At 37.6% G+C, this 16,566-nt stretch overlaps 1 protein-coding gene across 1 annotated transcript in view; it reads left to right on the forward strand.

The window, feature by feature from the left end:
• CCDC141 (coiled-coil domain containing 141) overlaps positions 1-16,566 on the forward strand; it is a gene marked incomplete at both ends in the record, with an annotated part of 200,424 nt that overhangs the window by 96,638 nt on the left and 87,220 nt on the right. The window contains one exon of the mRNA XM_080689625.1: positions 5,110-5,304. Within this exon, the coding sequence (XP_080545751.1) occupies positions 5,110-5,304 (195 nt within the window). The remainder of the gene's footprint in view (positions 1-5,109; positions 5,305-16,566) is intronic.

Consider the following 16,566-nt stretch of genomic DNA (forward strand, 5'->3'; position numbering starts at 1 on the left):
ATACAAATGACCAATAAATATATGAAAAAATGTTCAACATCATTTACAGTCAGGGAAATGCAAATCAAAACTACACTGAAATTTCATCTAACTCTAGTCAGAATAGCAATCATCAAGAATACAAACATTGCCTTTAAAAAATTCTGCTCAAAGCAGATTTTCAAATATTCTCTGATTAAAATTACCAGGTTTATTTTATTTGTACCACCTGCTAATGCAATCATGTAAAATTCTATGATTTTGTGTCAGTGAGTTAATTCTCCTGGTGCTGAACTGATTGGGACTATAGATTTAGGGACTGAACAAGAAACAGGCTCTATCTAATGAGATGGCCTGAGAATTAGCCATGCTTGAGAAATATACATGAACTCAACACCCACCTCTGCCTAAGCTGATGCTGGTCAGCAATCTGCACAATCAATATTCTTAGTCATTTACAAGTGTGTTCCTATTGCTTATTGTCTCCTCCTGCTTAGAAACTACATTCTGAGGTCAAGTTTATAATAAAAGTTCATCACATGGTGTTGGATCATTAAACCCCCTCAATCTGCCAGGCGTGGTGACTTGTACGCTTGTAATCCCAGTAATTGGGAGGCTGAGGCAGGAGGATCTGGGTTCGCGGACAGCCTCAGCTACTTAGTGAGGCCCTTTGCAACTCAGTGAGACCCTGTTTCAAAATAAAGAATAAAAAATAGGGCTGAGGCATAGTTCAGAGGTAGAATGCCCCTGGGTTCCTACCCTAGTACTGCCACAAACAAACAAAAAAACAAATAAAACCTCATCTACAGGAAAGTTTTTGTGTGTGAATAAAAGCTTGCCAAACATACTGTGATTGTTTTCTTTTTCTTTTCAAATTGGAGTAGCTAACATTTTTACTTTTTTGAACCCACTTAGTGGATAATTTTTATGCCAATCTATAACTTCATTTGAAAAGCTAACCTAAAACTGTAAAAAAAAAAAATAAAGGAAAAGAAAAAGATTTTTTTTTCCTTCTTGTCTATCAGCCCTAATCCTCTTAAAAGTACCCTTTCAATCAAGGGATCCAAGAGAAGCTCAATTTCCTCAGCAAATGGAATACTGAAAGGTACAGTTTAAAAGGGTTACTACTGTGAGTGATAAATGAAAATAATGGAATGACCCATGGAGACACCCTGATCCCGGAAACACACAGTGGCATATGTCTCTATTGGGTCAGAGCTGTGCACGCATCTCTGTCAAGTTAGAAAGCCGAGGAAATGGCAGGCTTTGACTTTCTGCTGTTGGGGACGAGTACTGGAAATCTTTTATTGCAAAGTGACGGAAACCCTGTTAGAAGTTTAACACTTAGCAGGCAGCAGGCAGCATTTAGAGAAAACGAAGGAAGAATTTCTCCACTGGGTTCCTCCAGCCTTGACAAGGTTGACAAAGGTATTTTTTAAATAGTATGATGGATTCCGATGACTCTGAAGAGTTTTATCTTAAAAACAAAATAGTGAAAGTGTCCCCTAAGAAAAACAGCTTGGGAAATATATCATCAGAATGGTATAGAAATGCATCAGAAACTGCCTACAGATTGCCCAAAGAAAACAAAACCAATTTTCTGAGAAGATTGAATAGAAATATTGAATGGGCCCAGCTTCATTTAATACCTACAGAGTTTATGTGAAAATGTAATTAAGAAGACTGAAGATGGAGAATAAAAGGAGATAAGCACCACAAAATGGTCCTTTACAGTTTCTTTGGAAGGTCATAGCCCAGTTTTTCATAGCACAGTGTGAAGCCTAAGGTTAGAGAGGCTTTTCAAAGCCTTGGCTCAATGCCTAAAGTCTATCTGTAATGTTTACGAAATTTATATGAAAGACAGATTTATAAACATTGTCAGAGAACAGGGATTTCTCTTCTTATTTACAAAGAAGAGCTTTATTATTTTTATATAATTGCTAAGCAAAATTAAGCCTGAGTTTGGGCTGTAAAATTTCAATTAAAACTATCGTAACATTGTGTTTATTTTGAAATAATAAGGCTTGATTTCAAATCTGAAAATTCTGGAGTCATAGAAGGCTGTCTTCAGCTTTCAAGGCTTTATCAGGACCTTCTAGGAGTGTTACCTACATAACTCTAAACTAATATGCTCAATCCTTATGTGCTGGAGAGAATGGCATCTTGCACTCTTTGAAGAGCTGGACCTGGAACACTGACTGAGAGAATAGGCTGTGGTGTGGTTTGAATTTTGGCTCTTTTACTTGCTAATGCTGAAGCCTAGGGTAAGTTCCTCATCTCTCTGAGCCTCAGTTACCCCATTGGTAAAATGTGGATGAGAGTACTTACTTCATAGGAGTGCAGTGAAGACTCCATGGGATAATACATGTTAAACATTTAGCACAGTGCTAACACGTAGAAAGAAAAATTGACCCTTACGTCTTGTGGACCGTTAAAGCCCTAGAGCTCCATATTGTCAGACTGAACACACGGTGACCATAAGCCTCCATGTACTGATTTCTTCTGTGTTTTCTCCCTCCACAGCTTTCTGAGCATTTCCTAGGTTCTCCATATCTGTTAAGTGATTTTCCCTCCTAATCAAAGAAGCTTCTGGTCAATGATATATTTTTAATTGCTTATTTATTTTGCATCCTCATATATTAAGCATTTCTTCTCATGAGTTCATCAGGATCTAATGCCCCACAGATCTCAACAGACAGAAGAAGAACAACAAATGGTACAAAAAAGAGGAGATGGAGTGATTGCATAGCTGAAAGAACAGGATTTAAAAAAAAAAAAAAGCAAAAGCCTGGGGTTGGCAGTGGAACAGGTAGTGTGATTCTGGGACTCTGAGCCAAAGAGCAGGATTTCCCAAGACTGTTTTCACCAGGCCCTTGTCTACTAAGATGATTAAAAAACAAAAGGTTTCTTAATCAAGAGAGCTTGGAGAGTTTTAAGTCATATCCGCTATTAGATACTCTGAGAAGTACTAAGAGACCTGGGTTTATATCGTATAACACTAATCAGTCCATCATACTGACCAATAACATTTTGAGAAACCATCAAACTCAGGACTGGAAAAAAGGAATATTTATAAATATAAATTTATAAAATTTGGGGGTGCTAATGAACCATGGTAAGATGGAGGGGAAGGAAAGTGAGACTAATATTTAGCAAGTGTCAATTATGTGCCAGAAATCATACTACTGCTTAAAAACATCTACTAACTACCAATAAGGTAATGTTTTTTTAAGTGGAAGGGATATTTACAGTGGTTTATGAAAGAATGACGTTGCCTATGAATTTTAAGTGGGGACACAAAGGCCTTTAAAAAATGAAAGTTCTTGAGAACTCACATAGTGTACATCAATATCTAAGAGTATTGTTTTTGCATTCACTGGGGAATACAGAGATTTTGAAGTCTCAATTCCCTGGAAGGTAGCATGATACTCAGGACCTGTGAGGCAGTCCTGGGATTGCCACCCATTTGGTATGTAACCTTGAGGAACATATTTCTTTGACCCTATGTAAATACTGGAAAAAATAATGTCTAGTCCAAGGATTTTTGAGTAGTATATTATAAGGCACAATTTTATAGCAGGTGCTTAGAAAAATGTTAATCCTTCATCTGCCTGCCTTATTGTATTTACTGATCAAGATATTTTTCTCTTTCACAAATACTAGAACAGGTTCTATGGACCTCACAAGATAATGTGTATAATTTCTACACTAGTATTTTAAATAATGTTAATTGTTATATAAAATACTATCAGTTGTGGGTATAGGTGCTTATAGGCTAGCATATATTTAATGTATTTTATAATGTAAGCATATAGAAAAGTTATACAAAATAGCAGATTATACATTATTAAATAAAAGAAATGAAGTTTATTCTTTCTTTATATTCCCCAAGATATCTATCCAAGCAAAGTGCAATATACATAGTACTTAGGATGTCTTGTGAAATGAATGGAAATAGTAATGGTAAATTGAGCTAAACTTATAGTTACTTTATACATTATAATATAACTTAATAATAAGGGGGGGGGACAAGACAAGGTGGAGCCAGACTGGAAGTTTTAAAATCTAATGCTAAATTTCCCATGCTTTAACAAATAGTTATGATTACCACTCAATCACAGCTGAAATGGATACCAGAAAATTCACTAACAATACTTCTGTGTTAGAGATAAACATGAAACTAAATCAGGCCTTAGTCCTTTTGTAAGAAACTTGAATTTCTCAAAAAATTAACTGTGTATTAGTGTTGGGTTTATGTCAACTCTGATTTTCTTTCTTCTCTATGGGTTATTGTCTCATCCTCACACAGTATAAAGTAAAATGCCACCTCTCTTCTTTTTCTGAAATGTTTACATATAATTAAGAATGAAGCATTAAGAGGCAACTGGGGTCAGAAAAAAGGAAATAACGCTAACAACTATTAATTTTGTGATGAATATCACATCTTAGTTTCAGTCCTGTGTACAAATAGACATAAAAACAACAGCCATAGATATGTGCTTTCTCTTCTTATTGTATATACATTTGCCTACATTGACAGGGAGACTAAACTGTGTTTAGACTTAAATGAATAAAACTGAGAAAGTAAGCTGGAGATTTAAAAATACTATTGATTGTATGTTGGGTGTTTTCTGGTGAAGGTCACAGAAATGGAAGTGATCTGTATTCGAGGGAACTGGGTGATCCATGAGTCACTTACCTCAACTCTGTTACATATTTTACTTTCATCTTTTCTTTCCTTTTAGTCTTTTCCCCACATATTTTTCTATGTCAGCTATATTTTGCTACTCAAACCTACAGTGTAACATTTATTAATACAGCATTTATTATACTTTAATGATTTGAACATATGACAAATTTCTGATACATTTAACACATGTAAGGTTCTCTGAATTTGATCAGATATTACAAAGGGGAATGTCTTAGATTGAATGCAGGTGTAACAGAGTAATATAGACAGGGTGGTTTATAAATGATAGAAATGTATTTCTCACAGTTCTGAAGCCTGGAAGTCTGAGATCAGCATGCTAGTACGGTTGGGTTTTGGTGAGGGCTCTGTCCTGGGTTGTATGCTCCTAACTTTTGGCATCACTGCATAGTGCAGTAACTAAAGGGAGTGTTCTCTTGTAGGAATGGAATTCTGCTGTTGAGAAGCTGAAGAGTGAGGCGTTGGGGATTTTGCTGTCAAAAGACTATGCGGAGAAAGAACATCTGCAGCTCTCTAACCAGAAACTAGATAAGCTTCAAGAAGAGTTTGGTCAAATCATGGTGGAAAGAAAAATCTGGTTAAAGAAGGCAAATGACTTTTTTAACAGTGCTAACAAGGTCAGTATGAAGTCAAGATGCTAATTTTAGATGTTCACACAGAGTCATAAGAGACTCATGACTTTAATAGGCTGGAGCTCATCACTGAAGTTAGATTCCAGGTAGAATTTAAAAATGGATAGAAGCAAAAATGAGTTTTCAGAATATATCCCTATTGTGGCCATTATTTGGTTCTAAAAACCAATAATTGCCTTTCTTTGACATGTAAAGGGTTACTTTAAAAAATAACTTCATGAGGGTTTTATTTAAGAGCTGTCATAGGTCTGTTTGTGGGTGACACTAGTGCTCTTATTAGATATTTCTCATTGAGAAAGGGAATTATCATAAAGTATATTGAGGATTTTTAAAAATTCACCAAAATGTCTTTGTTTTTTTAATCCTCTTTCATTTATCAGGTAGAAATACTTGAATATTGCAAGCCTTCTGTATGTAAATTATAGGGCCAAAATAGTGCCTCTCCTGATCACTGTACATTGGTCTTGCTTTGAAATGTCAGCCAAAGGGAAATCTTTTTATGGACCATCTCCAGGTCTTGAGTTTGAGAAGTGCTCTGCTTCTCCTAATTGATTCATTTAATAGTGATTCTAACAAGGTTTCTCTTGAGTTTACCTGTTTACATCACTTGAGCAAAGCTTAGTAGATAAGACTGGTGATCTTACTGAAAAAATTTCTACCTTTACCAGTTATCTCAGTCAATATTTTCATCACTACTATAATCCCAAATACTGACCTCGCAAGTTAAAGGAAGGAAGATTTACTTGCTCACAGTTATTTTGGAGATTCTGGGTTCAGTCCATGTGAGGCCAGAGTCTGAAGCTCAGGACATGATGGAGCAAAGCAGAGAGAGAAAGAGAGAGAGAGAGAGAGAGAGAGAGAGAGAGAGAGAGAGAGAGGGAGAGAGGGAGGGAGAGGGAGGGGGAGAGAGAGAGAGAGAAAGAGAGAGAGAGAGAGAGAGAGAGAGAGAGAGAGAGAGAGAGAAAGAGAGAGAGAGAGAGAGAGAGAGAGAGAACGCGTGAGCGATATGAAGAGGAGGAGGGAGAGAGGGAAGAGAAGGAGATAAAAGAGAGATCAGAGAAAAGAGAGAGGTGAAGAAAAGAGAGGAGAAGAGGGAGAAAGAAGAGAGAGGAGAAAGAGGAAAAAGAAAGAAGTCAGAGGAGAGAGAGAGAGAGAGAGAGAGAGAGAGAGAGAGAGATAGATAGATAGATAGATAGATAGATATGGGGATGACAGGACCAAGCATGCAAAGCTCCATTCTCACATCAGGGGAGGCCAAAGCAGAGAGCAAACAAGGAGATTCAAAGACACAAGCACAGTCCCTAAGGCCACACCCGCAGGGACTCACCTCACCCACACCCCACCAACCTAGGTTACCACCCAGATAAATCTCACTGTCTACTGATAACATTACAACCCCTCATGGCTGAACTCTATCAACCCTGAGCTCTTCAGGGGACATTCTATATCTGACTTTAACACCTTCAACCTGATATATACCTTCAACTTGATATATTAGAATTATTGAATAAGTTAAATTTTACTGATTTATTTATTTATTCATTTGTTTATTTTCATTGATTTAAAAATAGCCAGTGTGACAGGTAGTAAATGAGGAAACTCCTAGAAGCTTACATACATACATTGTGATCTAAAATGACAGCTTTGGGACTCTCAGTACAATAACCTACAAATAGTGACTTCATTTTGAAGTTCTTTACTAATAAACTTTTGAGAAGATGGAAAGAAAAATCCTAAAATAGAGGTGTTAAGTTTTTAGAAAAGAAGTTAAAAATATTTATTGTACGGGATTTTGCTATTTTTCTTTTTTTATGTGTATGTGGTACTGGGGATGAAAGCCAGGAACCTTCTATCTCCAAGCTATAACCCAGTCCTATTTTTTATTTTTTATTTTGAAACAGGGTCTCACTGAGTTGCAAAGGGCCTTATTAAGTAGCTGAGGCTATCCTTGAACCACAATCCTCCCAAATTCTGGGATTACAAGTATATGCCACCACACCTGGCAATTTTGCTTGTTTAAGAGAAGAAATAATTATGACATATTATTGGAGATACTGAGCAAAGTAGATATTAAATGTTAATTATATTTCTCTTTAGCTTTAATTTCTATCACATGTTTAACCTACCAAAAGAATAGGCTATCTACAAGTCAGTTATTGTTTCTAAGGAAAACAGCTATACAATATGTTGCCACAGGACAATGCTTCTAGTACAAAGCCTATAGTTTATAGTCTTGTAAAATGTATACTTCCTCCCCTTTAACATTTTCATTCTCTTACTTTCTCGGGTCTCATTATTTTGTGCTTTGCCAGGGAGATATTTCTTGCAACATTATTCCTGGGCCCTGACAAGAAGGAATACCTGTAGTAAAAGTCAAAGAAAAGGAAGGAGCAGGAGGGGAATGAGAGAAGAGTGGCTATTTTCTCAAACTTATGCAATAATACAAGTAAAATCTGGAGAACAAAATTCTCGTTTCTTAACTCCATAGTCTTTTGATTTCTAGATTCACTGCTTCATGGTTGGAATGCCATGGCATGCTAAGTATTCAAATTATGATAATTCATTCACCTGGGGTTTATCCATAGTATAGCATTTTCTACAGCCAAGTGGCACTCAAAAAGATTTAGAACTTCTTCTCCCCTTCTAAAGCATCAAGGAAATAATTTCCATCTTCAAAGCTAAGAATTTAATGTGAAAGGCAATAGGTACTTTTACCGTGGCAAAAATAGAAGCTGGAGTTTGGAAAGTGGATATTTAATCATGAGTCTTGAGATGAATTCTTCACTATATTATTAAGAAGCAGTAAGTGATAAAATCATTTAGTGGGTAAGTCTTTTTAGGTAAAGAAATTCCTCTCATGTGATAAATATAAATATATATATATACATATATATACACATATATATATCAATATAGCCTCCTCTCAATATATATATATATATAGTTGTTACTGGAGACTGAACCCAGGGGCATTCTACCTCCAAGCTATACCCCTAGCCCTAGTTTGTTTTTATTTTGAAAAAGAATTTCACTAGGTTAATGAGAGTCTCACTACTTTCTGAGGCTGTCCTTGAACCTGTGATCCTTCTGTCTCAGCCACCTAAATACTGAGATTATAGGTATGTGCCACCACTCTTGGCTTCTCTCATGACTTTTAAATGATTATTTTTCTTTTTTGTTTATATTGTGACAACTCTAAATCTCACCACTAAGATTTTATACAATATACCTTTGCCCAATCTTTGGCATAACATTCATAAATAAATAAATAAATAAATTTTTAAAATTAATATAATTAGCCCAGCATGGTGGCGCACGCTTGTAATCCCAGCATTCGGGAGGCTGAGATTGGAGGACTGCGGTTCACAGACAGCCTCAGCTGCTTAGTGAGGCCCTCTGCAACTCAGTGAGACCTGGTTTCAAAATCAAGAATAAAAAATAGGGCAGGGGGTTTAGCTTAGAGGTCGAATGCCCCCGGATTCCATCCCCAGACCTGCAAAATAATAACAATAATAATGATAATAATAATAATAATAATAATATAATTTCAAAATACCTGAAATATATTTCTCCTAGGCTAAAAGTTCTATTTATACTAATGAAGGGTTAGTTTCAGTTTTTCACTATCAATTATTTATCTCCAAAGTAATGAATTTTCTTTTTGAAAATTTACTTTCTTGTATCTTAAGGGAGTTTTAAAATTCCGAACAATCCTATTCTTAGATAAAGTCATGCTCTCAAGAATTATGGCGAGTCTGAAGCTTTACCTTACTTTCAAGCTAACAATAATTTGTCACTGTTTCATGGGTGCTGACAGAAGACACATGACTTCCACGTCAGAGTTGAAAAACTCACTATAGCTAAAGCAGTTGCTAAGTGATGCCACATCAGTTCTCCAAGCCCCCGTTCCCACGGATGGACGCCTGTACCTTCAGAGAGTGGTATTCAGGATAGGAACCCTCAGCTTGGGGAAGTCGTTATTTTATAGCAAGCAATGAGCAGGCCTGCTCCTTGTTTGGGAGAGACATTCCCAAAGCTCTGCAAGTTGCTAGCTACAGATGCAGCCCTGAAAAATGGTCATGAGAAAGAAGGGTCATGGGCATGCATTCTTGGCATATAAGAAAGATGTGTTAGAGCATCATGGACCCATGAAGGACTTTCTCAACAAAGCTGAATGCTAATACTGGGACAGAAAGAGGAAGTCAATGCTTTAATAAAACATACTTTCTGCAACAAAAAATTCTATGCTTGATAAGTGGAATTACATTTTTTTTTACCAAAAAACATCTTCTTTTACATTTGTTGAAACTAGATCAATATTCTTTTTTAATTTCTATGTTGAACACAAGTGTGAAAAAATATACAAGTGTCATGGATGAGATATAGATGAGTACATGGGATAGCATAGCTGCTTAGTAAAAATTGAAAAAAGACAGGACTTACAAAATATACTTTCTAGCCAGGTATGGTGGTACACACCTATAATCCCAGTATTTGGGAAGCCAAGACAGAAGTATCACAGGTTCATGGCCAGCCTCAGCAACTTAGTGAGACCCTGTTTCAAAATATAAAAAATGAAAAACAGACTATAGGTGTAGCCCAAAGGTAGAATGCTGCTGGGTTCAATCCCTCGTGCCAAATATATATGTTCTACTTTTTAAAAATTGTGTTAAAGTAGAAAGGGAACAATGTCAAAATTTATCTGCAGAGTAGATTACTAACTATATTTATTTGTATGTGTATACATATATATATATATATATATACACACACATATATATTTTTTATCCAGAGTTTATCATATGTTTATGATCATAATCATCTAGAAATCCCCTTTTTCTGGTTTTTCTTTCATTTTCACTCATTCTTCTCTCTACCTGTTCTAGATATGGTTAAATAAGTCCTTGTATTTATGAGTTAAATTCATGAGAATAATTACCCTTGTACTTTAGATATTTACTTATATAGTACATATTTGTTGAGCAACTGCTGAGTGTCAGGCATTGTTCTAAATGCTGGGGATACAGCAGAGAACAAAACAGAAACAATCAGTATATTTTCTAATCTGTGAAGTTTAATGAAATGTAATTATCATCTAATTGTCCACACTGACAAAGCTCCCCCATTGTCTATGCCCGTGGCTCTAGGAGCATGAATGATTCCCCTTTAGTTTGGATCTGGGTGGAGGATGATCACACAAAGCCATGAATCTCCTCACAGAGAGGATTAGGAGCAGCTCCGGCCTTGAGATGTGGCTTTTGGAAGCTGGATGAGCAGCAGGGGGCGATGCTGAGACACCCTGTTGGGGATGTTGCACTGGGTTCACGCGCTAGAGCCTCCTTACTCTAGGTTGTACTTTTGGGGGAAGTTTCCCACAGCATTTGGTTAAAGTGTTTGTTAAATCATTTAGCAGCAAGTACAAGTAAGATTTGATCAACAGTAAATGAATGAGAACTAACTGGAGAAAAGTCCCCCTGATTACCAGATGGCTCTATGTGATATGAGGACCTGCCATGAAATATGAACATAGCACCTATTATTGAAATTATTCTTGATTTCTCCCAATTTTTTTCTGTATTGTAGATTGAACCCAGGGGCATTTTACCTCTGAACTACACCCCAACCCTGTTTGTATTCTTTATTTTTAAACACATTCTCACTAAGTTGTGAAGGGCCTCACTAAGTAGCTGAGGCTGGCTTTGAACCTGCCCTTCTCCTGTCTCAGCCTCCCAAGTACTGGGATTACCAGTATGTGCCACCATGCCTGGCTCCCCTACTTTTTATCCTTCACAATTATAAATTATAGATTATCTTTTTTATTTCTAGCATGTTTATGAAAAACAGCTGTGTTTAATATCGATTGTTCATCCAGAAACAATTTATCATTGTTTAGGAAATGTAGTTTGAATCAAACAGAAATAAATACATGTTTCAAGAACAGAAGGGCATGAGCTTGTGATCGTATTGCAGCTATGATGGATCTTAAAGCTATAAAACCCAGCTGAAGGTCATAAAGTTTCCTGTACCATGCCTTCTGTTCCCGACACATTTCACTAGAGAAAACAGAGGAGACTGAGGCCAAGTCTATTTTATAAACATGGTTTGCTTTTGGGTGGTCTGTCTGAAATGAAAGATGAGGCAAAAGTTGGGGCAGCCAAAGGAGCCCGCAGAAAGGACTATGAAATAGAATGCTTCAGCTTCCACTGTTTCTGCTGCCGTGGTTGAAAATTTATTATCTTTTAAAGAGATAATGTTGCTTTTTCAAGATATTTGACAGTGCTGCAAAATAGTAAAGCGTATAGAAACAGCATTGTTTTGTATGACAACAAAATAATCAAGTATGGAGTTTGGTATACATTTTTATTTATGTATTCATCACTTCACCATTTTTAAAATAAACATATTTTAAACCCACATGTGGAAAACAATGAACTTAAAATGGTCCACTTGTACCTATTGAAAGAGGAAACATGTTTAAGTAGGAGACAAATTGTTATCCAAAAGGAATTTATTAAGGTGATATAAATACACTCAAGAAAATAAACGTATTGTTATGAGATATCAAAAAATATAATTACTTTCAGTTTCATAATTTGTTAGCACCCTGCCTCAGATTCTTCTTTTCCAGAAGAACTTCTTTTTCTCTCCTATTCCAAACAACTAAAGCAACTCATTTCCTTCTTCCCTTCTTACACGTATCATGCCAGGCATCAGCTGGGTGCCTGAGCTAAACTAGTGACAGGTACAGCCCCTGCCTTCCAGACCCTGTCAGTCCCATTTGAAAGAAGCAAAGGAATGGAGTGGGAGGCGATGGGGCCTAATGGTTACACCACAGTAGTAGGGAACATGAAGCAGAAACTTCCTATGTGGCCCAGGGAGACAAATGTCAAGAAAGGTGTCTCCAGAGAAGGTAACCACTGCTGACTTAGGAAAGATGGGTATAAAGAATAGGGAGAGAAGACATGGTGGTACACACCTGTAATCCTGTAATCCTAGTACTTGGGAGGCTCAGATAGAAAGACCACAGGTTCAAGACTGGCCTCAGCAACTTACCAAAACTTTCAGCAACCTAATGAGACCCTGTTTCTTAACAAAAAATAAGAAGTGAGTCAGGCATGGTGGCTCACACTTGTAATCCCAGTATTTGGGAGGCTGAGACAGGAGGATCACAGTTCGCAGACAGCCCCAGCTACTTAGTGAGGCTCTTTGCAACTCAGTGAGACCCTGGTTCAAAATGAAAAATAAAAAAAAAAATAAGGCTTGAAGGTAGAATGCCTTTGGGTTCCATCCCCAGTACCACAAAAAATAAAAAATAAATTAAATAAAAATAAATTAAAAGTGTTAGGGATGTAGTCGTGTAGGGAGGTAGGGAGGTAGTCAAGTAGGCAGTAGGGAGGTAAAGTGCCCCTGGGTTCAATCCCCATACTACACACAATGCACACACACACACACACACACACACACACACACACACACACACGGGGGTGCAAACCTGTGCCATGTTTGGAAATGCTAAGATGAATCATTTTGCCTGAAAAACAGAGTGTAAGCTCAGAATGATGAGAGACAAAAGCAGACAAGTACATCAGGGAGTCAGGAAGATCTTCAATACCCTATCAGAGAGTTTATCTTTTATGTTAAATATGCCCATAAATATGCAGGGATGTTTAAGGGCCTGAAAAAGTTACGATAAGGCTTACCATGAGAAGCAGGTGATTTCTTAATTTATTCTCCTTCTGAGAGAATGATGACTATAAGGTTTAGTGACCTTTGGTTTTTAGAGCTCAGGGGTCAGGCTCTTTAAGCCATAGCAAAAAGCCAGGCGTGGTGGCCGACACTTGTAATCCCTGCGCTTGGGAGGCGGAGACAGGAGGATGACACAGGTTCAAAGCCAGCTGTGTGGGCTGGCTTAAGAGACCCTATTTCCAAATAAAAAAGCATAAAAATAGGTCTGGGAGTGTAGCCAGGAGGTAGAAGGTAGAAGTTCCACCAAAAAATAAAAAAATAAATATAAACCATAGCAAATACTTGATAAATATTATAAACCATCAGCATAAAATATTAAATATATAAAAAATAATAGAAAAGAAGGAATGTCTCTAACACCCTATATTTTTTGTGAGGGTCCACAACTCAGTCTATATTTAGTAGTCTAGTAATCAAGACATTCAATTTTATTGTCACTCACGAGAGATTTTTAGAGTAAAGCTCTCAGTGGACTTGTAAGTCATGAATGCATTCATTGGCTTCCCTCCTGTGCAGACTGGCTTCCTTTCTATTTTAGACTGTTGTGTCTCTCTATTGTCAGGAAACATATTCAGCCTTTAATTATACTAATTTCCGGATAAATATACTTTCCTTTGCAAAAGTAAAGTTCCTTGGGGGCAAGAAACGTGTTCCTTTCATTTTGTATTCACCAGAACACTTAGTGCCTTAGTTAGCAGATACTTGATAATTATTTGAACTATTGAGAACAGTAAAATGTCACAAACTCTATGCCACACTACACTGTTCATAGGAGATTCTATTTGTGCAAGGTAATTGGGATGAGATCAATGAGAGGAGAGCTCAATTATCTTAATACACAAGAAACACAGATTTCACGCTCAGTCTCTGTGGCATATCTGAGAGGGGTAGAGCTGTGTCAAAAGACTTGTCCAACACAGTACCTTCTCTAATAAGTCTCCAGGCAGCATTGATGACTGATTTCTTATCCCATACTATTTCTCTGTGCTCCTTAGAGATTATTTCTTAGTCACCTTTGTATGCCACCTAGGGGTCAAAATTTTTCTTGGTTGAATGAATGGCCATTAGAACAAAATCAATTTACATCTTAAGCTTGAGCTTTGTCTTCTAAAATAGGTCTTATAATCCTTGTCTACATCAGAGAGCATCTTTTAATAATAATAATTATCATTGGTGATAAATTGTACAAAATATTTTAAGGTACAGTAGGAGTATAAAATAAATGGGATTGTAGGATATTAAGTGAAAATCTAGAAACGTTTGTTAGCAAGGAACTTTGCTAAGATAACCTAGTGGATTTTAGAGCCAGGCTGGTATGAATCTGGTCTCTGACATTTATTAGCTATACGAGCTTCATCAGTAACTTTAACTTCCCTGTGCACCTGAATTCTTTTTATACCCATAAAATGGAAATACTGAATATATGTTTCTCAAAGGATCATCATAGTGTCAAACTAAGTTAATATATGGCTAGTACATAGAATAGCTAAACACTAAGTGCAAGCCATTATTTTGCCATTACATATATGCATTTAATATTACACTAGTTACTCTGAAATAACTTAAATACTTCTGTTCATTTTTATAGCCTTACTATATACTGAGTATATGGTTCATAGATTTCTTTCTTTCTTTCTTTCTTTCTTTTTTTTTTTTTTTTTTTTTTTTTTTTTTGGTGGTACTGGGGTTCCTGGAAGCCCTTCTACCTCTGGGCTACGCTCCTAGACCTATTTTTACATTTTTTTATTTGGAAACAGGGTCTCCTAAGCCAGCACGTGCAGCTGGCTTTGAACCCGCATGATCCTCCTGTCTCTGCCACCCAAGTGCGGGGATTACAAGCGTGCACCACCACGCCCAGCATTTTTTGTTTTTTTTTTAAGATTTAAAGAAGTTTATTAGAAAGATAGAAATACAGAAAATAGAAAAACAGGGAAGATGGTGACCGAGAAAAGCGGGGCTTAAGAGCCCCGCTAACAACCAATCTCCATTACCACAAAATCAGCGCCTTTCATAGCCAGAAAACACCATCACCAGAGAAACAAAAAAATCACCAGGCTCCAGAGAGAAAGCAGACTGAGAACAGAGCTCAGAGCCAAAGAGGAGATACACTGGCCTCACGCCAGAGGACGCGGCAGCAGCGCCATACTGCCGGCGGCAGTGGCGAGTTCACCGGATGGCTACAGCAAGCCGAGGTGAGCAGCTGCGGAACAGCCAGGCGGGATCTTTCGGCGCAGGAATCATCTAAAGCTCCCAGTGGCTGAGCTCAGCACACGCTGCAGGGATTCAGAGTGGAACTCAACCAGAGAAGAAAAAATACGCCAGTCTCATGGCTGAGGGTGTGGCAGCGGCACCATATTGCCACCGGCGGCAGCAGCAGTGAATTCACTGAGTCCAGTACAGCTACATCTGCGTACTCAAGAACAGTGAGTCAAATTGCAGGCCACAGAGGAGAAATCCCAGTACTGTACTCCCTGGGACTTGACCCAGTGGGGGAGTGGCGATGGCAGAGATATCACACCATAAGAGAACGTGCAACCTGGCACCCCCCATAGTTTAAAGCAGCCTCTATCGACTCCCTGGGTCGGAGACTCTGTGATACAACCCAGTAAAGGAGTAGTGGGGTCTGAGATACTACAGACTCGAGATCCAGAGCACCTTAAGTGAAGTCATAGTGACCCAAGGGAACAACCCAGAGAAGGCACAAACATCCGAAATCATGGGAAAGAGGAATAACACTGGAGCAATGAATGCCCACAACCCCACAACATCAGAACCCGATAAAACAGAAAAATCAGAGATTTCTAGAAGATCAAATAAGGAAAATAACTGTAGAAATAATAGAGGTGCTTCGAAAAGAACTCAGAGAGAGCCAAAAAGAGATAAAGGATGCAATTAATGAAGTAAAGGCCTCAATTCAAAGCATGAACAACCGATTAGACCACATGGAGAACAGAATCTCACTCTTAGAAGATGATCATTCCAAAAATGAATGCATAGTTTCTAACCTAGAAAAAAATATCCGACAGCAGGAATCTGACATTGAAGAAATATGGGCCCATTTTAAGAGAGCTAACCTAAGAATAATTGGAATAGAGGAGGGAAAAGAAAGTGAAACCAAAGGGATCAACAATCTCTTCAAGGAAGTAATAGCAGAAAATTTTCCAAACCAAGAGCAAGAGGTTGATACACAGGTCCAAGAAACTTATAGAACTCCCTTTAGACAGGATCGTAGAAGAGGATCCCCACGCCACATAATTGTCAAAATGACCAATGTGGAAGCCAAGCAGAGAATCTTAAAGGCAACAAAAACAAAGGACCAAGTGACATTCAGAGGCAAACCAATTAGAATCACTCCAGACTTCCCAAACCAAGTCATGAGAGCCAGAAGGGCTTGGAGTAACATATTCCAAACTCTGAAAGAAAACAACTTCCAGCCAAAAATTTCCTACCCAGCAAAACTTTCTATCAAATTAGATGGAAAATAAGAAGCTTCCATGACAA

Source organism: Muscardinus avellanarius (genome assembly GCF_963383645.1).
Source record: "Muscardinus avellanarius genome assembly, chromosome: 2".
Lineage (NCBI taxonomy): Eukaryota > Metazoa > Chordata > Mammalia > Rodentia > Gliridae > Muscardinus > Muscardinus avellanarius.